Genomic DNA, 22674 nt, shown 5'->3' on the forward strand with positions numbered 1-22674 from the left:
GATACAAGTATTATGAAGGCAAGGATCTTGGAATGGAATGTTTTGGTCATTGATGGGTTCCAAGCTACTCAGAAGAGTGTCTGGCACAGACTAGGTGCAGTTAAGCTTGTTTAATAGATGACTGTTTGCTACATTATTTCTGGGGGAATAAAAGTACACCTGGAATTACAACAAACTGTTCACAGTAGCTTTCTCTGGGGTAGAAGTAAGCTTCACGGCTGATGTAATACATGTCCATATTGTTTTATAATCTCCAAAAATGGCTCTTTCCATTTTAAGAGAAAACAAAGAACTTCAGGTAAAGTTCCTGACACAGTGATGGGCACAAGATACTCACTGAACCATAGCTATTACCTAAACCTCAGGAACTGGCAGCCTTCCTGGGAACCCTGGAGCACCCTCAAAGAAACCCTATTCTAGTTCTCTAGGCAGACCAAGAAGCAAGACAACATGGAGAGTCTATTTATTCAACAGCCAACTTCAAAGACAAAGCCTCAGTAGTCTGAGGGGATGCATTTCCCCTGTTTCGACTTCAGTCCTTTTCCACAAGTTTGTCCTTTGCAGGCTACAGTTTGATGCAAACAGGTTGGTTGTCCTAGATATACTTATACACAACCTTTGAGGGCACAGTTTGCAGGTGCAGATGCACAGGACACTTGTAAAAGTGGGACAGCAGAGTCTCACTGTAGCCCACAAGGAAGTAGAACTTATGTGCAGGTAGCTGCCTCAGGACCAGGGCACAGATCTCCAGCTGGTTAGCCCGGCGCTTTAGAACAAGCTGGTCGGCCAGGCAACCTGGGAAGGTGCCCAGCATAAATTTACGAAGGAAAACATCTTCCACTATTCTCTCTGCAGCATGGTCCTCCCCATCCAGGTTACCTGAAGAGAGAAGGGCACCATGGTGAGTTGGCCAAAACTCCAGAGGTTAACATCCAAGAGCACTGGGCACTCAGGTCCACACCCCACTCCAGCCTCTTCTCCTTTCTTCCGTAAGTGGAATAACACTCTAGAGTTCAAAGAACATTATTCCAATAATCCCCAAACAAATCCTGTGAAGTACGTATTATCATTATCCTTGTTTCACAAAAGAGAAGAATGAGGCCTTAGCAAGGGCACAAAACTCAGATGATTCTTCTATGTAGACATAGAGTGCCCCTCTCCTTCTTTCTTGACTGCCTTATAGAAGCACTGGTCATCCCACGGACCAGAGAGATGAGGCCACCAGCTACTTTTTTTTTTTTCTTAATTTATTTATTTTTGGCTGAGTTGGGTCTCCGTTGCTGCTCGCGGGCTTTCTCCAGTTGCGGCTCTTCGTTGTGGTGCCCGGGCTTCCTACCGCAGCGGCTTCTCTTGCTGCGGAGCACAGGCTCCAGGCGTGCAGGCCTCAGTAGTTGTGGCTTGCGGGCTCCAGAGCGCAGGCTCAGTAGCTGTGGCGCACGGGTCCAGCCGCTCCACTGCACATGGGATCCTCCCGGACCAGGGCTCAAACCCGTGTCCCCTGCATTGGCAGGCGGATTCTCAACCACTGCGCCACCAAGGAAGCCCTACCAGCTACTTCTGACACGAGGGATGTGAGCTCTCTCACTGACTATAGAGCCACGGCCTCAACCAGTGGATTCTCACTGTGGACCACGGAACCTTTGCACCTCTTACAGTATCTGTTAAGAGTCTCCACACTCACACCCAGACCTTAGTACTAGAACTTGAAAAGGTTGGGGGACAGAAATCCATATTTTAAGGTAGTTCTCTAGACAGGTGTATCTCAAACATTCAAGTTGAGAACCCTCAGAGTGAACAAAATACTGTGGATCCTCATCAACTCACAGTAGTTATGTTCTAGAACGTCACTCGTTATGTTCTATAAAATCACCATGAACAACGAATTAGCAAATGCTAAACCACTGCTCCTGGTGGAAATACAGTTAGGTTTCTGCAAGCCTTTGGTTACAATATTTTTATCAACAAAGTGATGTGTAGCCTTATTTTCTTTTTCTGCACTCTCTCCCAACAGCTCTGTAACTCATGCCTGAAGGAAGCTTTTCTAACAATCATGCCATGTAAGGTACATCACAGTCTTCTTGAAATTAGGAACACGAGACAGCACTTCAGCATTACAGGCTATTTCAAGGCAGTGGAATCACCAACAAAAAGTACAAAACTTGAAAACACGGCACTCATAGATCTCGAAAAGGGTACTTGTTTACAGCAAGCGGGCTGAAACTAGAAGGCAGGGCCTTGCTCAGCCACAGCTGGGAAGGTGCATGTGGGGTGCTTGCTCTGCCCACGTCTGAGAATGAACGTGAAAGCACCCAGAGTAGGCAAATTCACAAACATGGAATCTGCAAATAACCCGGGCAAACTGTACATACCTGTAGTGAAAGATTTGTGCTTCAATATTTACAACAGCCTTCCGGGTCATCGAATTCCAAGGGGTTTCACTCTCTTCACTGCCTCTGGGCTATTTTACATCCCTAAATTACACATAACGGGCAGCGACGCAAAACAACTGTCTTTAGGCATGCAAACAATTTCTGTGGAAGTTCAACCGAACCCTTGAACCCTGGACCCCCATGGAAAAAGCGTTTTGCATCCCTTTCAAATATATTTCAACGATCCTGACCACATACGTCTGTCTCTTTTACTCCTCTTTTGAAAGCGTCTGACTGATTTCTGAACCTCGCGTTGAGTACCGAGTTAAACACAATCTCCGACACGTGTTCACGTCGTGTTTATGTGACAGTCACGACTGAGAACGCCTTCCCTGGGGCCAGGGGTCGGGCCCACAACACGTCCTCGTCCTCTCCCGCCACCGCGACAAGCATCGCCCCCTCACCTGTGTGCAGCGACAGCCAGCCCTTGCGATGGGCGATGTGGTGCGGCGCGTGCGCCTCCTCGTAGGTCACTGGTTTGTCCCCCTTGCCCACTCGGACTCGGGCCGCCCGGTTCTGGAAAGAAAGAGGGCCCGTGACTCTCCGCGACCACAGACCCAGGGCGCGGCCTGGATCACACCCTCGCCCGCAGGTCCTACCCTCCGAGGCCGCGGGCGCCCAAACCCCAGGCCTCCACGCCGCACTTACCTTGGCGCAGACCGCGGAGGTGTGCAGGGCGCGCCAGACGCACGGCAGCTCCCGGTTCCAGGACAGGACCTGTAGGGAGAGTGGGGCATAAGACCGAAACTAGGGCTCCCCGCGCCCCGCCTCCAACCGCCGGCCCCGCCCGTGCCCCCCACTCACCAGCGGCCGGAGCCTCAGACCGCAAACGGGCGCCGCCATCTTGGGCCGAGAGGAGAGCGGGGCGGGGCGGCGTCGGGTTAAAGGTCAGGCGCGGGCGAGACCACACGCGAGACAGTGCAGGGGTGCGAGCCTCTCGGCCGGGCGGGGCCGCATGCAGTCCGCGCCGACCTGCTGTGGGTGGCGGTGGGGGTCCACGCTCCGGGCTTGCGAGGAGGGCGGTGTGGGGCCGGGAGGTGGGGGGAGCTGAACTCTCCGCCTCCCCCCGCAGCCCTGGACACGTCTTGCACCCCTCCGTCCTGCCCCAATCGTGGTTTGCGTCGTGTTTCAGATCCGGAAACTGGATGATGCGCAACGTGAGGTTTCGCGGTCCGAGAGCTCGCAGCGGCCGGGCGAAGAGTGTTTTGGCGGGGGGCGGGCCGGGGGAAGGGGGCGCCCACCGCCCCGCCCCTCCCGGGCGGCGGGGACTGTCGGGGGAGCGGAGCGTCTCACCACGTCCTAGAGATTAGGCTGCTGAGTTCTGTCTCCAAATAATATCCTTTAAAAAACAGAAGAAAAGAAAAGAAAGAAACACCCTGACTTTTATCCACAAATAGAGAGGAAATATGTTTTGGTTAAAACTTTACCTAGGGCTTCTCTGGTGGCGCAGTGGTTGAGAGTCCGCCTGCCGATGCAGGGGACGTGGGTTCGTGCCCCGGTCTGGGAAGATTCCACATGCCATGGAGCAGATGGGCCCGTGAGCCATGGCCGCTGAGCCTGCGCGTCTGGAGCCTGTGCTCTGCAACGGGAGAGGCCACAACAGTGAGAGGCCCGCGTACCACCAAAAAAAAAAAAAAAAAACTTTACCTAGTTCTTGGGAGGGGCAAGATAGGGGTAGGGGATTAAGGAGCACAACCTGCAATGTAAACAGAAAGAGGCTACAAGAAAATACTGTGCAACGCAGGGAATATAGAAAATTTTATTATTTTATAGTAAGTGAAGTATAATCTATAAAAATATTGAATTACTGTATCGTACACCTAACATAATATTATAAACGAATATAATATTGTAAACTCACTGTACTTTAAAAATCAGCCAGTTCTTCAAGGATGGGTTATGCAGAGGGTAGTGTTTCACATCTGACCATACCCTAGTGTCTGGTCCTTGGGGAAGGAAAATTTTAAGGGAGAAAGGGCTGATGGTCGCTTAATTCCTGGAGATGTTACAGAGCTGCTGTACTCAAACCAAAGCTTTGCCACTGTAATTTGTATCCAGTAATTATTTTCAGAGGGCAAAATAGCAGCACTGGATATCCTAGTTCAGAACTCACACATAGTAATGGAAAAAAGTGGACTCTGGATTTAGGCTCAGGTGTAACAATCTTTGTGCAATTGAGCCTCAGTTCCATAATCTCTATAATGGGTTTTGTTAATAATACCACTCATAGAGCTGTTATTCTGTTAGGTTGAATCATGTGAAATTGCCATGTGAAATTGGCCATTTTGACTGAATCATCCACCCTAATGCTCCTTACGTACTGCTGTGGTTTTCTATGGAAGGGAGGACTAGATTATCATCTATGTGGAAGGGAAATGGAGGCAAAGGCAGACAGTGAGCCGCCTCACATCACACTGGGGAAGGTCCAAGAGGGACTCTTGGCTTCAGTGCAGTACATTTTCCATGGTCAAGATTCCTCTGACCATTTGGAGATGATTTCTCCAAAAAGGGACAGCGTCTTTCATGTCCACTCTACTAGGAATATTTTATTTCTAAAATTTAAACTGTGGCCTCCAGCTGTTCTGCATATTGGATAAGGGGACAAAACAGGAATAAGATGTTCTCCAATCACAATACTATCCAAATATAAGAACTTTCAACTTTAACTGAAGGACCCTTTTTTAAAAATTTATTTTATTTATTTATTTTCGGCTGCATTGGGTCTTCGTTGCTGCGCGCGGGCTTTTCTCTAGTTGCAGAGAGCAGGGGTTACTCTTCATTGCGGTGCGTGGGCTTCTCATTGCGGTGGCTTCTCTTGTTGCAGAGCACGGGCTCTAGAGCGCAGGCTCAGTAGTTGTGGCGCACGGGCAGAGTTGCTCCGCGGCATGTGGGATTTTCCCGGACCAGGGCTCGAACCGGTGTCCCCTGCGGATTCTTAACCACTGCTCCGCCAGGGAAGCCCCTGAAGGACCCTTTTAAGCTGGTAGTCTTTTTTTCTTTTTAAAGTTTCCATAAAGTTTGATAATTTGATAATTTTATATAATTTTGTGGATGTGCTCCAAAGTGGTGAGGAACATGGGATCTGGTATCTGAAATACAGCTTCCTGGCTTTGCAATTTCAGCAAGTGACTTGACCTTGCTGAGCCTCAGCTTCTCTCATCTATAAAATGGGGACCATAATGATTGTTGTGAAAACCACACTGTAAAATGCCTGATGGAGTGAGCAGCTAATGAATGTTTTTTTTAAAAAAGGATCGAGTCCCTGCTATCTGCCTCCTCTTAGGGAGATGAACCAGCCATTGAGGGTCCATGAGAACTCACTGGAACACCACCAGAGGAAAGGAGAAGAGGCTGGTTCTCCATGCAGGTGACAATGGCATGGACTTCTATCGGAGCAGCAGCAGGCGGTGCTGTCCAGCTGAGCAGGGGCTGTTGTGCTTGGGGTTCAAGTTTTGCCACTCTTCCTTAGGCCTGAAGAGTCTCCCAGGAATTCCAAACTGATCTAGATCTTTCATTGGCCTTTTGTTTATTATCTTTGTTTTATACTATGCCTTGTTGCAAAAAGGGTTTCACCTGGTTCCTTGAAGGGGGGGGTGCAGAATGGGGGAAGGGTGTCACGTGAATGTGTTTGCATGATTTAAATAACTTAAAAGTGCATTTTAATGCATTCGTATGAACTTACATTGTTTTAAATCACCAACAGAAAAATTTTAGTAGGATATTTATTTCTATTTAAGAAAACACTAACAGTGTTTTGATGCACTTTTTGCGTCTCCCATCAATCCTGTAAAGGAGGCAGTATTGTCCAGGTTTGGCAGATCAGAAGATGGAGGCTCCGAGACTCCCCTGGGGTTCCAGAACTAGCCAAGGGTAGCAGCCTTCTTGTTCCAAAGCACGTGCACGTTCCACATCTGAGGTTCCACTGCACCACGGGGTGGGAGTGAGTGTTCAGAGCTGTGCAGGATGGAGGAATGGGCTGTGTGTCTGTGGCTGGACACAGACCACTCAGGACTGGCCCTGGGGGGACTTCCAGGGCTTGGAGAAGCCACATCTAGGAGCAAGGGACTCACATGAAGAGGCTGCCTGCTCCCCTGCTGGGGGCTCCAGACCAGAGCCTTGAGGAGACAGGGATGTCCAGCTGTTTATTCTCACACATGAGCCCCTGTGCTCTCCTCATGATAACCAGGAGGGTCCAGACTCCCTCTTTTGCTCTCAGAGCAGCGATTCTCCACGCCGGCTGCACATTAGAGCCCATGGGTCCCACACCACAAGGACAGTACTGGACAGGGCATGGCACCCGTCCTTTTTCAGTGCTCCTTAGATAATCCCAATATACAGCCAAGGTTGAGAACCAGCATCCTAAACTCCAGGTTTATGTCAGAGACCCCCAGAACCTGATCCGTAGAGACCCCTTTGCAGGAGAGGGATATTGGATGGTCCTTACAGCCCTTTCCTACCACCAGTCCTGCAAGGCCATCACAGCTCTTAACTCTGAGGGGACTGGGCCACAAGACAAATAGGGGGCTGCAGTGTGGTCTGGATTTTTTTGAAGACGGTCTGTCCCGAGGGCTCACCTGTATCAAAGGAGAGAACACTGGCCAGGCCGTGGGGTGACACTGTGCAAGAGGGAGACTCTGGGCCTACCTGGACTTGCAGAGCACAGTCCGGTCTAGAACATAGTGTTTGTTTCCTGGAACTCACCAGAATCCAGCCTCAGGGAGAGTTGCCCCAGGCAGAGACGTCTGCCTTCCTGTTGGCTGTGGGATTAGCGGAGACAACTCCACTCATGTTGATGCTCACAAGACGGACTTATTCTGATTCAGAACTGCTGACACTTCACATTTTGTAATCCTATGGTTTTTATATTACTCTTGCTAATTCGTTTTCTCCTAATAACCAACCCATTCACCAAGAAGAATCCCAGAGGTTCTCGCAACCTCGATTCCGGGAACTAAGCCAAACAACCACTGGGACCAAAGCAGAGTCTTGAACTGTCTTCTCTCTTGCATAGGCAGCCAGGGGGCTCTTACCCCATGTTTCCCTTGAGCTCCTGCTGCGTTCTCCTACCCCCACTCTGCTTCTGCTGAGGCGCAGGAAGAAGCGTCAAGTCCCAAGCTATAATTACGGACTTCAGCTTTGGGGCGCTGAGGAAGTCCAGTCTCCCGATAGTGGAACCAATTAGAAGCACCCTTTGCCACACCGGTACCCTGGGCTGAACGTCAGAACTCCAGGGCTTGGAGTAGATGGATAGGAGGAGTGGGCCTCATGTGTGACAGCCATGGAGACCTCACTCCCTGATTCTCAGATGCTGTGCTAGACCTGGACACAAAAAAAATGGGCTTGATACCCTTCCTTCCGATGGGGAGCACAGAGAAGCAGGCAAGCAAAAGGAGCTTAGATAAGGACCATGACAGGAACACATAAAGGCCCCTGACCCCCTCAGGTGGTAGAATGGAGGTGGGGCTGCCATCAAAGTCCGTCCTGAAGAAGTGCCAGCCTAACCAAGAACAGGTGGAAGGAGGCCCCAGGCAGACAGAGCATGAATGAAGCCACAGAGTCCAGAGTGTGTGGGTCCTGTGGGTGAGGGGTGGAAAGTCACAAAAGCCAGGACCAAGGGCACCTTGGCTCTCTCTTCTGTGGTTCTGACTTACTGGTACTTGTAAGGCTGCACTCTGATGTAATTTTGTTGAAGTTTTAGGAACTCAGGATAGGTGTGTAGCGAAAATCATTTTTTTATTACTGGCTCAGAAAGAAAGGATTTTTCTTTACTGTGCTAATTCACATCTGAGGAGCTGGGGAGAGCTACCAGATCAAGTTTACATTGGTACACATTTCTCAGCACCAGCCCTGCTAGATAATGTGTTTCAGAAAATCTAAGATAACATCGATTAGAAGACATTACTTGATATACCATTAAGAAAGACAAATGGACGCAAATTAATTTTAAGATACCACTGATCAATTACAAGATGAATCCTGTTTGGCCTGTTAAAATGTCTGAGGTCGATGTAGAAGGCACACAGCTTCCTTTGCATGAGCCTCATGGGTGCATAGACCGGTGTAGGCACAGCTTCGGGTGCCTTACTTATGTGCACAGGCTGGCTCCTCCAAAACCAGCTTTTGTGCACTCACCACAGAGCAGGTGCTAGTAGTGGGAAGTAAGGCTTAGAGAAGTTGAATGACTCGCTCAAGGGCCGTGTAATTAGCAGGAAGCAAGACCAAGTTCAGAACCAGGCCTCGAGTTCTGTATGCTGAGGGAGCTACTTCCCATCTCCAGGGAGAGGGACAGGGGCCCTTGTGCCCAGTCTTAGACTCCCAGGCCCATTTACTCCAAGATCACTGACGTGGTTCCTGCTTTCACCAAAGTTCCTGATCCCCCTGGGAGCAGCCCAGCCACCCTTCTCTCTCTGAGAGGCTGTCACATCACTAAGCTGGGCTCCAAGGACACTGCTGCCCAGTAGCCCCATAGCAAGTTCTGTGACCTCTCAGACCCTAAGATGTCTTCAGGTCTGATGTAGGGGGGCCCTCTGGCTGTGGTGAACACAGGAATGGCTAGGGTAGACTGATGTCTAGTGTTCTGGGCTCCAGGGCACCAGTCAAGACCCGGGTATTGTGGAAATTTAATTACAAGAGCGACACTGACTTCAGGGTCTGAAGGTGAACCCCTCTCTCAGGTCATGGAATTCCACATCAACCCCTAAAAACGGGTGATGGCAGCACCATAACTGACTCTGGAAAAATCACTTGCTCCAGGGCAACCTGTCCTGTTCCTGCACCTGAGAGAGGCAATGGTCTGTGGACACTGCCCAGGCAGTTGCAGAATACCTCAGTTGCTTGACTGTGAGTCCTCCAAGGCAGTCCTGCCTGGGGCTGCCCGAGGGCAACCTCTTGTTCAAGAGGTTACATTCAGTCTTCAGACTGGTCTGTTTTCAGAACTTTAAATACACTGGGCAAATGTTTGATGTGATTTCGTAGTTTCTTAGGTCCTAGGGATATATGGAATAACTTTCCTGATTACTAAGCAGTTATTAATCTATCTTGGATCCTGCATCCTTTTGAAAATCTGTTGAAAGCTATGAACTCTTCCTCCCCTCTCCCTTCCAAAAAAAGCACACACCTAATTTTCAGGAACTGAGTGACTGAACCTTATGTTTGGACAACGGACAGACCCAAAGTAAAGAATCCTCAGGAGCCACTAAAATAGGGAGCCACTAAAGCTGGCTTCCCTGTTTCAGATTTCAGCAATAGCTTGAATCAATTTTTAAAGGAACTGGTTGATAGTCAACAATTGTGAGAGAGATTTCCAGTGCCTGAACTTGGGGCCCAGGAATATCCTGGGTGAAATTCCTACAGTGCTAGAGAGGCAACTGGGTAGTTTTCATGGCTCTAGGGGGAAAAAGGAGAGGTATTGGTATTTCCAGGTGATCCAACATCTTAATATTTGTGTTATTTAATGATCCACGAAGAAATAAATTTGTAGTGCCTGAGGATTAGACACTTTTTGAGTTTCAGAAGTGAAAAGGTTTAAAGTGAATTTATTAGCAAAAGATTAGGTTTCGGGCTTCCCTGGTGGCGCCGTGGTTGAGAGTCCGCCTGCCGACGCAGGGGACGCGGGTTCGTGCCCCGGTCTGGGAAGATCCCACATGCCGCGGAGCGGCTGGGCCCGTGAGCCATGGCCGCTGAGCCTGCGCGTCCGGAGCCTGTGCTCTGCAATGGGAGAGGCCACAACAGTGAGAGGCCCGCGTACCGCAAAAAAAAAAAAAAAAAAAAAAAAAAAGATTAGGTTTCCTGAGTTCCAGCACTTCTTCCAGCCTCCGTTTCGCACATCAGAGCCAGGTTCCCGGAACACAGGGGCAACTTTCTGGACATCAGGGGAGCAGTAGGTGGAGCATCCTGGGGCCAGAGAAGGGGCTGAGAGCCTTGGAACCCAAAAAAGGGTTACAGTCCAGAGGGCTCCGTTTTCGAGTCTGGGAGGAGGAGTTCAAGGAATAGAGAGAAGCTCCTGGTTACCACCCGGGGGGCCTGATTTTCCTGGAATCACAATATACAGAGGGGAGGAGGCCCTAGGGCCCAAGCAGAGATTCCCAGAACTAGTGACACAGCTGGGATTGGGGTCTGAGGCCAGAGAGGTGACCCTGGCCCTCGGTAAGGGCCAGCACAGACGAAGGTTCCAGCTGGAGACTCAGCAGAGGAGGAGCTCCACGTTCCGGCTCACGGTGTCAAGTGGGCCGCGGATGATGCCAGGGAGGAGGCCTGGCGCTGGAGGCACGGAAGTGAGATGAAGGGCTGACACCCGGGGGCAAGGCTGGGGGTGAGCCTGGAAGCTGTGGCAGTTTGGGGAAGATGAACGGCCGGGCAGCAGAGGCGCAGAGCTGAGGGCACTGGCGTCCCCATCAGCTCCGCTCTACCAATGCAGGTCTGTGGGCTGGGCAAGCTGCTTAACTGCTCTTGGCCTCCTTGCCTCGTCTCTAAAACGGGGTAAGGATGGAGCTGTTTTGGAGCCACTGTGAATATCCTTAGTTCGGTTTTCCAGTAACAGCCTGAAGAATGGATCTCTGCTTAAAGAGAGGGGACGTGGTGGCATTTTTAAAGACACCTCTCTCAGGTATCCACTATTTCAGATGTTCTAGTAAGCAACCCCCTCAGACACTGTGATCCTCTTGGAGGAAACAGAAAAATTAAGGCACAGAGTGGAAGCCGCCTGTTACTATCATTTGTGCATTCACTAGTTTCATTCATTCAACACACATTTATTAAGTGCCTGCAGTGCGCCAGGCCCTGGGGGTACAAAGTTGGGTAGTGTACAGCCCCTGCTCTCAAGGAGCTCACAAGTCTAGGGGAGAGGCAGACACGTGCACAGGTAAGTCACGCTGCGCGTGCTCAGTGTTGCGGCAGAGGTGTGAACGGAGCGCTGTGGGCGCGCAAGAGCCCACAGGAACCCCTCCTGAGGCAGGGTCGGTCAACACAGAGTATCACGGTAGCCCTTGCCTACGGCGGGCCCTTTCCTCAGTGGGCAGGACCAGGTCACCGAGGCCGATGCTGAGGTTCGCTGGAGGGAAGGCCTACCTCTGCCTCCTCAGGGCAATGCCCCAACCCTGTCCCCGGTACCAGCTGCCTGGGCTGCAGTGCTCAGGAGCCACTCTCCACTCCAGAGGCAGAGAATGGGGCACAGCTGTACGAAAGGCCAAGCCACCAGGGGCCTCGAACTTCAGAGACAAAGGACAAGTTACCGCTTGTGTCTACACCTCCTGCCCCAGGGTTCTTATACTCCCGAGAGCATCTCTGAGCTGATCTGTGAGGTTACATCCTTCCCTGACACTGTGTAGGCAACTCCAGACCTGGGCCCCGTCCGTCACTTTGCTCCCCTCTCAGAAGCTGGGCACAGCCCCACGTGGACACCCCCATCAGAACAGGCTGCTCACGGCGGGCCTCTGGCAGCTGGACTCCTTTTCTTTCGATGCTTCACAGCCGTCGTACCAGCTCGATGAGCTGCTGAATGTTTTTGTTTTGGTTGGACAGGCCATTCCGGATGTTTTCCAGCAGGCACCTCTTCAACTCAAAAATGGCCTCACTGTAGCCCAAGCTCACAGCGGCCATGGGGGGCACTCCATGCCACAGGCCAGGGATGTGCCAAACGTGCTGCTTCTCAGGGTCACAAAAGGCCAGGCCCGCCAGCGTCCGGATCCCGCCGCCCTGATCCTCCATGTGCACCGTGGCTCTGCTCGCATCCCTGGGCTCGTCCGGGAACTGCTTCCTGTCTCTCGGCTTGGAGCCGGGGGCAGACGCATCCTGAAGGCTCTGGTACACAAACTGATAGTTGGGCATGTGCCCTGTTTTCTCCAGCCTCAGGAACGCATGCAGGATAGCCGGCGGGATGTCCCTCGTTTCGGCTAAACTGACCACGGTGACGTCGCTCAGCCCCATGATCAGAGTGGCCAGGGAAGCCTCCTGCTCCAAGCTCTCCCCTGCCTCAGTCAGGGCTCCACCTATCAAGCCCCCGGAGTGTATGACCAGGATGTGGTCACAGCCCAGGTCCTGGCTGAAGCTCTCGGCCACCGTCAGGAGCTGCATGAAGGCCCCTCGAGGAGCACGGCCCCTTCCCGTGGCAAACCGCAGCCCAAACATGGTGTTGAGGAGGGTGGACTTGCCTGTGCCCGGCACGCCGAGCACTGACAGGACGACCAGGCGCGACCTCCTGTCCAGGCGGACGTGCAACTCCTTCAGGAGCCCCGTGACCCAGCGCAGGGGGGCGCTCAGGGTGTTCCCGTCGATCAGCTCCAGGGGGAGCCCCTTCAGCAGCAGTTCCAAGGCCAAGCCTGGGAAGTGCGCGAACCGCCTCTGCCCTGCCGGCAGCTTCCCGGCCTCCACGAGACAGCTTTCGGCCTCGTAGAACTGCCCCATCTCCCGCAGGAAGTGCTCCACCCCCAGGGGCTCCGGCCAGAGGGGCTCGCTGACGTCCACGGCCCCACGGTGCTTTGCTCTCAGGGTACGCATCGTCTCCGGAGACGGTCTTGGCCTTGGCTGGGCCGCCCGGGCCAGTCCCCACTCCATCCACCTCAGGAAGTACTGCTTCTCGCCCAGAGAGGGGCTGCTGATGCCCGAGATGAACTCCTGAAGCCCCCAGGCAGGGTCGTGGCCGTTCTGCTGCGTTCGAAGTTCCAGCAGCCGATGCCTCAGCTCAGCCCTGCACCTCTCAGGGGGGTCCCCAGCCCACTGGGCCTGGCCGAGCTCCCTCTCCACCTGGGCCGCCTTTCTCCACGGGTCCCCCTGCAGCCGCAGCTCGGCCCGGCGGTAGGCGTCCGAGTCCTGGATCTTCCTGGTGATCTGCTCCATCCGGTCCTTCGCCCGCTGGCACTCGTCGCAGTCCTCGTCGACCTTCAGCCCCAGCTTGCGGGCCGCGTGCGCCATGTCCTCCACGGAGACCCTCCTGCAGGGGGCCCGGGTCACGTGCGCCACGATGGCGCGGACCCGGCGCACGAAGCCCGCGCTGTCCGTGCTGCTGACCTTCACCAGGACGTGCGAGGGGTCCATCTTCAGCACGGGGATTAACCTGTTGAGAAGCCGCAGGTTTGTGTTTCGCTTCCCGCGGTAGGGGCTCAGGATGAAGTAGTATTGCGTGGCCGACCCCTTCATGGAGCACAGCAGCTTGTATTCTTTCTTGCTGATGTTGTCGGTCAAGATGAACACGGCCGAGGAGATTTCCGCCAAGAGCTTAAACTGCAGCCAGTGAGAGCCGATGTCACCTCTCAGGTTGAGAAAGGCCACGGGCTCTGGGAAAATGTCCAAGTCCTCCCTGCCACTGGGAAGAAACCAGGAAATCTCCACCAGCCCATCCGCAATCTCCCGAGGGTTGGTGCCCAAGTTCAGATCCCGATGCCAGAAACAGTCCCGCTGCCTGTGGCCAGGGCTGAGCACGGCGTTGAGAAGCTGGGACTTGGAGTTGCTGCTGACCTCCATGCGCACGAAGGCGAAGGCGGGCGTTCGCGACAGGACCACGCTGTCTTCTCTGAAGCTGCCCACCGCCCTTGGGGGCTGTGACCCCCATGTCCGCACAGTCCCCCTCATGGCCCACAGCAGAAACGTGTGGTAGTGGTTTTCTGGGTCGGGCAGAACGAGAGGGAGTGCAAACTGGCAGAGGGACATTTTGAGCACGATTTCTTGTTGCAGGAAACTATCCGAGGAAAGCAGAAGGGCACAGAGAAGGTCCAAGGGGTTCACAGGCGTATCGGGTGTTGGCAGCTCGGAGAAGGAATAGATGTCCGCAGAGATGTCGTCGGCCGTGTCCCAGTAGATGATCTCCTCTTCCACCTGGCTCTCCTTCTCCACAGGCCTGGTGTCCGGGGGTACGTCCAGCACCATGGTGGTGTTCCTGGCTTCGGCGTTGAGCGCCTGCAGCTTCCTGAGGAAATTCCAGGGCAAGTCTTTGGGAGCCTGTGGAGCCCAGTTCTTCATGCTGTCACTACTGATCTGCAGGGAGTCCTGGAGGCTGAGTTTCTGTGCCTGGTATGTCTCGAGTCCCAAGAGGGACAGCATTTCTTGTAGTCTGCTCCTCTCCACTGTGGGGAGAAATGAAGATGTCAGCGCTTAGCCTGCGTGTCAGGGACCCAGGTTAGAGGTGGGGAGGGAAGAGCCCAGCCTGGCGTGTAGGAGGTGGCCTCCTTCAGGGTAAAATGCAGGCACCCCCAGGCCACCTGAGACCAAGACAGAAGTAACATCACCCACCCCAGATTCAAGTGGGGTCGGCAACATGTGACATGAGAGAGGGAAGAGAAAAGGACGTCTGGGGCAACTGTTAAGAATTGGGAGGATCTATGTAAAAAAATGTCTGGTTTCTCTTGAAACCTCCGAGACTGAGCAACACCAAGCCCAAATTTAATTGGCTGGAGTGAGCAGCTGTGCACCCTAGATGTGGAACACAGGCCCCATTCTCTGGCCACGCCTCCACTCCCTCCAAGTATCCCTCCAAGATACTCCTGTGCTTCTGGCCCAGCAGTGGATTCCCTAACCCTGTCACCAGGAACTCCCCATAGGGCACACAATCACTGATTCACTTTGGTTCTCTGGTTAATGTTCTTTGCTCTTTACAGACAAGTTGGAAAATGTGTAAAGGAAACAGGGAGTTACTACTGGGTACAGAGTAACAGAAATCACAGATAAATAACATTTTGCAAAACTGAGGTCAATAATATGGTTTTAAATTCTCACTGATAAACATATTTGGTAGAGATTATCACAAGTCTGTACTTATTTGTTCAGATTTTCAACCATAACATCCAATACAGTGTGAATTCTTACAAGAACTAGATGCTCAGGACAGTAAGGCCACCTGCAAAGGTTTCATCCACCGACCCCGTTCTTGGCCACGGCCTCTTATCCATTTTCATTGCATATAATTTCCTGCATATAATTGGTAAACTTTAAATGGTAAGTCTATTAACAAAATAAATCAATACAAATCCTGCTGAGCTCCAGGATTCTCTCCATTCTTTTCTCAAAAGAGGAAGCTACTATGTCTGTGATGCTACCTTAAATGTGGATATAAACCACAGGAGGAAGCGCAGGTGATCAGCCCTCTTCTTGTTTCCCAGGAAGTCATATGATGGGTTCAGGACCATGCCTGGTGAACAGCAGGACTCAAAGCACTGGAAAAGAGGGGTCTCATTCCCCTGTAGGGGTCCACTTGCTGCCTAATGTATCTCTTCAGAAACTCCACCCTCCACAGGGGCTGAGAGAGTTCTGTGGGCTGTGCCACCACCCCAGAGAGTACAGGAGCTGGCAAACTTGTTGCAGAAACAAAAGAACTCTATGGGGAGAGAGACTGTAGTAGAAATCCATCATATACGTAACTCGGGTTTCTGAGTGTTGCCTGAATGAAACCAGGGACACTGTTTTTCTTATCCAGACAGAGAACAACTGTTCTTCAGTAGCATGGTAGCTAAGTGCGACAGGGAAAAGCCAGAGCAAACAAACCTATTAATATATGCACTCATGCCCAGTCCAGGACCCTTGGCAGATCTATTATTGAAATCACTGGATCAGACGAAAGATTCCCAAACTTGGATGTGCTTTAGAATCACTTTGGGAACTTGTTAAAAATAAGATTTCTCGGCTTTACTTCCAAAGATACAAACTCTCTGTGTTAACTCTGTATCGTAACAGGTCCCCGGGGAGTTGTCTGTCTGGCAATATTATTTATGGCACATAAAGGGTTAATGGACTAGCAGTGATTTTGATGCAGTCAGGGGTTGGAACTACCAGCCCAGATGATGTCTTCCTTCAATAGGACAGGCAACGAGAGCAGAGAGAAGAAACATACCTGTTGGAAAGTCACTGTCCTGAGCCTCATTCGGACCATCTAAAAAAAAGCAAAGGAAAATGAAGTGTCAATCAAATCAGGTGGCTTGAATTGACACAAATTAATTTTGTGTCAGAACCCTCTCTCTTCCTTACTAAGATAGCAACTTCTTCCAATTGTTCAAAATCTAAAATCCCAGTGATTGTTCACTTTGCCCTCTTTCCCCAATCCAATCTGTTGCCAGATCCTGTAGTTTCTCTCTCCATAATGAAACTCACCATCATCTCCTTCCATTTCTCTCCATTCCAAATCTGGAAGAAAAAAACATACACACACAGTTAGTTTCATCAGCAAGTTAGGACCCTTCTACCAAAAAGTTCAAGTGAAGAGCTGGTAGCTAATGTTTATTTTGAATACTATTATTAGCTTCGGTTTTTCCTACATAAATTTCATTTGTTTACAACCCCAAAAATGACACAAAGTTGTAATAGCTACACACAAAATAATGATTTGCTCTATGATATACTCCTTGTAAAATTTACTAAATTTTGTGAAAATAAAATATAAATAACTTCATGAAACATACATAGATTAATCTTTGATTTTAGAAACTATTTAAAATATAAGTTGATATAAATTCTTTGGTTTAATTTCAAGATTACCTCCTACAAACTTTATTTTTATTCTAGCATAAGGAGTTCCTGTTATCACTTAAAATGATGCACATGTATGGGGGGAGGGCATAGAGTGGGGAATAGCTACAACTTACAAGTAGACATACTTGTTCAAAGTCTCTAACAGCATAATGTATTCATCAACACTAAGTACTTTTAATTACTGAATTATTTAATTTAGTGCTATTCAGATATTTACATTGGGAAAAAAGACCGTAAAACTCTAGATTTGCTAGCAAAAGGGGAATGATGGGAGCAAGACTTCTCTGTACATATTTTTATTGTTTCAACTTTTGATCAAAGTAAAAGTATCACCTATTTCAAAATTAAAATTTTATTTTTATTTTTTATTTTATTTTTTTTTGGCGGTACGCAGGCCTCTCACTGTTGTGGCCTCTCCCGTTACGGAGCACAGGCTCCGTACGCGCAGGCTCAGCGGCCATGGCTCATGGGCCCAGCCACTCCGCGGCATGTGGGATCCTCCCGGACCGGGGCACGAACCCGTATCCCCTGCATCGGCAGGCGGACTCGCAACCACTGCGCCACCAGGGAAGCCCTAAAATTGTATTTTTAAAAGCTTATAAATCAGGAAAAAATTATGACAGTTCCAGATTTATTCTCTCATGATTTCCATATAATCAGATAGATAAACAATTCAGTCTTCTTTAATCATATCTCTGGGAGATACACATGAAGAGCTGGAAAGAGAAAAACAAGAGAAGAGGAAGGGGGCTTTGGAGAGCATGAGCATGAACATACTAGAGAAAACACAGATGATTCATATAGATTGAACCATAGTGTTGAGCAGTCAAAAGGTTATTTTATTCACAGCGGACAAAAGACATCAGAAGAATACTTCCAAGGAGCCTAAAATGCCATCTGAGAAGGTACAATGGTTAAAGATGAGAACGGGACACCTAGAGAAGCCTGAGATGGGATCAAGGTGGCTCTGAGAGAGTAGTTTTGAGCTGGAAGCAAGGAATAAACTTCAGACCCAGAGAAGACAGGGCCTTGCTTTGCTAGTAACAGGAGATAGCTCTGATTTGGAACAGAGAGATAATAGGTGGATAAAGTCAAGGTGGATAAAGGTGGATAAATAGGTGGATAAAGTCAAGCACAAAGTGGCTGAAGGTCACGCTGTCAGACGAAGGAAATTGCTGATGAGGCATGGGAGGGCTTCTGAGTAGAGAACACTGGAAGCCAAGATAACCATTGGTCACCAGCAGACTACAGAAGAGGCAGAAGAGGAGGCACAGGGCTTCAGCCAAGGACACAAGTCAGCAGCAAATACAGGAGGCCAGCAAGGGCTTGGTACTGTGGGCCAAGGTCTCCACTATATTTTCTGTTGGACAAGAACTGGTCAGGGTGGGACAGGCTTGGGTTCCAACCCAGTGGGGATGTTGGGCTCAAATAGAACACAAGGGGCAGAATGTGGACAGGACCTACCACTGAAATGAACTCTAAGTGGGGCAATTAAAACCATCTCAGCCATCAAATTGAATGACTGTTTTTTTTCAATTATTAAAGTAGCCAGTACTCATGCTGTAGAGTTTTTCACCACATTTTGGAATGTTTGTTATTGGGCAGTAAATGGATATTTAAGACACTATTTGACACGTTGGGGCTGTTAGTGTTAAGAACGAGCTATGGACACCGACATGCAAAAGAATGAAGTTGAACTCCTACCTCACACCATATATAAAAATTAACTCAAAATGTATCAGTGACCTAAATATGAGCTAAAACCATAAAACTCTTAGAGGAAGACATGAGGGTAAATCTTCATAACCTTGAATTTGGCAATGGATTCTTAGGTATGACACCAAAAGCACAGGCCACAAAAGAAAAAACACATAAAGTGGACTTCATTAAAGTAAAAATCTGTATGCATCAAAGAACATTATCAAGAAAGTGAAAGACAACCTACGGAGTGGAGAAAATATGTGCACATCATATGTGATTGGGTCTAGTATCTAGAATACATAAACAACTCTCACAACTTCATAACAAAAAAGACCAAAAAAACTCAATTAAAAAATGGACAGGGCTTCCCTGGTGGCGCAGTGGTTGAGAGTCCGCCTGCCGATGCAGGGGACGCGGGTTCGTGCCCCGGTCCGGGAAGATCCCACATGCCACAGAGCGGCTGGGCCCGTGAGCCATGGCCGCTGAGCCTGCATGTCCGGAGCCTGTGCTCCGCAACGGGAGAGACCACAACAGTGAGAGGCCCGCGTACCGCAAAAAAAAAAAAAAAAAAAAAAAAGGGCAAAGAACTTGAATAGACATTTCTCCCAAAAGATATACAGATGGCCAACAAGCACATAAAATGATGCTCAACATCATTACTCACTAGGGAAATCAAATCAAAACCACAGTGAGATACCACTGCACACCTACTAGGATGGTGATTTTAAAAAAAGGATGGAAAATAACAAGTATTGACAGGATGGGGGAAAACTGGAACTCTTGTATCTTTCTGGTGGGACTGTAAGTGGTGCAGCTGCTGGGGAAACAGTTTGGCTCTTCCTCAAAAAGTTAAACACAGACTTACCATTTGAGTGAGTAATTCCACTCAGAGGTGTATACCCAGAAGAACTGAAAACAGGGACTCAAACAAGTACAGGTACATGCATGTCCATAGATAGCATCACTGTTCACAATGCCCCAAATGTGGAAACAACCCAGATGTCTGTCAACAGATGAATGGATAAACAAAATGTGGTCTACCCATGCAATAGAATATTATTCAACCTTAAAAAGGAACAACATGGACGAACCTCAAAACACAATGCTGGGTGAAAGAAACTAAACAAAAGAGGGCCCATATTGTACGACTCCATTTATAGGAAAATACAGAATAGATAAACAAAGGCTTAACATAGATTGGTGGTTCCTATAGGGACTGGGAGGAAGGGGGGATGGGAGAAACTGCTTAACGGATACCCAGTTTTACTTTCAAGTGATGGAAATGTTTTGGAAATGAATAGATAAGTGGTGATTTCACAACTTTGTGAATGTACTAAATGTCATAGAATTATTCGCTGTAAAATGTTTTCCCAATATTTTTCCTTTTTAAAAATTGTGTTAAGGGCTTCCCTGGTGGCGCAGTGGTTGAGAGTCCGCCTGCCGATGCAGGGGATACGGGTTCGTGTCCCGGTCTGGGAAGATCCCACATGCCGCGGAGCGGCTAGGCCCGTGAGCCATGGCCGCTGAGCCTGCGCGTCCGGAGCCTGTGCTCCGTAATGGGAGAGGCCACAACATTGAGAGGCCCGCGTACCGCAAAAAAAAAAAAAAAAAAAAATTGTGTTAAAATACACATAATATAAAATTTACTATCTTAAACATTTTTAAGTGTACAGGTCAGTGGCATTAAATATATTCACATTGTTGCATAGCCATCACCACCATCCATCCCCATAACTCCATTCATCTTGTACATATGAAATTCTATACCTATTAAACAATAACTCCTCAATCTCCCCTCTCCCCAGCTCCTGGCAACCACCATTATATTATACTTTCTGACTTTATGATTTTGACTACTTAACTCACATAAGTGGACGCATACATTATTTATCTTTTTGTGACTGGCTTATTTCACTTAGCATAATGTTCTCAAGGTTCATCCATGCTGTAGCACGTGTCAGAATTTCCTTCCTTTTAAAGTCTGAATAATATTCCATTGTATGTATATACCACATTTTGGTGGTCCATTCATTCACTGATGGACACTTAGGTTGCTTCCATGTTTTAGTTATTGTGATTAATGATGCTATGAACCTGGGTATACAAATATCTCTTTGAGACATTGCTTTTGATTTTTTGGGGTATATACCCAGATGTGGAATTGCTGGATCATATGGTAGCTCTATTTTTAATTTTTTGAGGAGCCTCCATACTGTTTTCCACAGTGGTTTCACCATTTTACATTTCCACCAACAGTGCACAAGGGTTCCAGTTTCTCCACATCTTTGCCAACCCATGTTCTTTTCTGTTATTTTTATAGTAGCCATCCTAATGGGTGTGAGGTGGTACCTCATTGTAGTTTTGATTTGCATTTCCCTAATGTAATTAGTGATGTAGAACATCTTTTAGAGTGCTTATTGTCCATTTGTATATCTTCTTTGGAGAAATGTCTATTCAAGGACTTTGCCCATGTTTGAATCAGGTTTTTTTTTTATTGTTAAGTTTTAGGAGTTCTCCATATATTCTGATATTAATCCTTTATCAGATATATGATTGCAAATATTTTCTCCCACTCTGTGGGCTGCTTATACTCTGTGGATAGTGTCTTTTTTTTTTTTTGTGGTACACGGGCCTCTCACTGTTGTGGCCACTCCCGTTGCAGAGCACAGGCTCTGGACGCGCAGGCTCAGCGGCCATGGCTCACGGGCCCAGCCGCTCCGCGGCATGTGGGATCTTCCCAGACCAGGGCACGAACCTGTATCCCCTGCATCGGCAGGCGGACTCTCAACCACTGCGCCACCAGGGAAGCCCGATAGTGTCTTTTTGATGCACAAATTTTTTAAATTTCCATGAAGTCCAATTTGTATATTTTTTCTTTTGTTGCAGGAGCCTTTGGTGTTACATTCAAGAAACTGTAGCCATATCCAAATTCACGAAGCTTTTGTCCAGTGTTTTCTTCTAAGACCGAGTTTTCAGTCTTACATTTAGGATTACATTCATCCATTATGAGTTAATTTTTGTATACAGTTTTAGGTAAGAGTCCAACTTCATCTTTAGCAAGAGAATACCCAATTTCTCCAGGACTATTTGTTGAAAAGACTGTCCTTTATCCATTGAATGGCCTTGGCACCCTTGTCAAACATCATTTGACTGTATATGCAAAGGTTTATTTGTGACTTCGTATTCTGTTCCATTGGTCTGTATATCTGTCTTTATGCCAATATCACATTGTTTTGATTACTGTAGCTCTGTAGTAAGTTTTGAAATCAGAAATTGTGAGCCTCTAGTTTGTTCTTCTTCAAGATTGTTTTGGCTATTCACTGTCCCTTCAGATTCCATATGAATATTAGAATGAATTTTACATTTTTGAAAAAACTGTCATTGGGTATTTGATAGGAATTGCACTGAATCTGTAGATTGCTTTGGGTAATATTGACATTTTAACAATGTTAAGTCTTCTGGGGGGAAAGGCAAGATAGGGGTAGGGGATTAAGAGGTACAAACTACTATGTATAAAATAAATAAGCTACAGGGATATATTGTACAGCACAGGGAATATAGCCAATATTTTATAATACCTATAAATGGAGTATATAACTTTTAAAAATTGTGAATCACTGTTGTACACCTGAAATTTATATAATATTGTAAATCAACTATACCTCAATAAAACAAACAAACAATATTTAGTCTTCCAGTCCATGAACTTGGTAACTCTTTCCACATATTTATATCTTCTTTAATTTCTTTGAAAAATGTTTTATAATTTTATTGTACAAGTCTTTCACCTCCTTGTTTAAGCTAATTCCTAAGTATTTTATTCTTTTTGACACTATTGTAAATGGAATTGTTTTTTTAATTTCCTTTTCAGGTTCTTCATTTTAGTATAAAAATGCAATTGATTTTTGTGTGTTGGGTTTGTATCCTGCTACTTTGCTGAATTCATTTATTAGTTCTAATAACTTTTTTTGTGGATCTTCAGGATTTTCTATGTATAAGGTCATATCATCTACAAAGATAATTTTACTTCTTCCTTTCCAATTTGGATGCCTTCTTCTTGCCTAACTGCTCTGGCTAGAATTTCCAGTACTAG

General features: G+C 48.3%; 2 protein-coding genes across 2 annotated transcripts; both read right to left on the reverse strand.

The window, feature by feature from the left end:
* Nucleotides 1–457: 457 nt before the first annotated feature.
* Nucleotides 458–3272, reverse strand: MRPS24 (mitochondrial ribosomal protein S24; the record flags this gene model as incomplete). The annotated part of the gene is made up of 4 exons (XM_079711941.1): nucleotides 458–879; nucleotides 2834–2945; nucleotides 3078–3146; nucleotides 3234–3272. 4 exons carry the CDS (start codon nucleotides 3270–3272, stop codon nucleotides 596–598), a joined length of 504 nt encoding a protein of 167 aa, XP_079568067.1. The 3' UTR covers nucleotides 458–595.
* A 7903-nt stretch (nucleotides 3273–11175) lies between these two features.
* URGCP (upregulator of cell proliferation) lies at nucleotides 11176–14462 on the reverse strand (the record flags this gene model as incomplete). The annotated part of the gene is made up of 1 exon (XM_079711940.1): nucleotides 11176–14462. The coding sequence occupies one exon, from the start codon at nucleotides 14460–14462 to the stop codon at nucleotides 11892–11894; it is 2571 nt and encodes an 856-aa protein (XP_079568066.1). The 3' UTR covers nucleotides 11176–11891.
* Nucleotides 14463–22674: the final 8212 nt, after the last annotated feature.

This window comes from Hyperoodon ampullatus, assembly GCF_949752795.1.
Source record: "Hyperoodon ampullatus genome assembly, chromosome: 9".
Lineage (NCBI taxonomy): Eukaryota > Metazoa > Chordata > Mammalia > Artiodactyla > Ziphiidae > Hyperoodon > Hyperoodon ampullatus.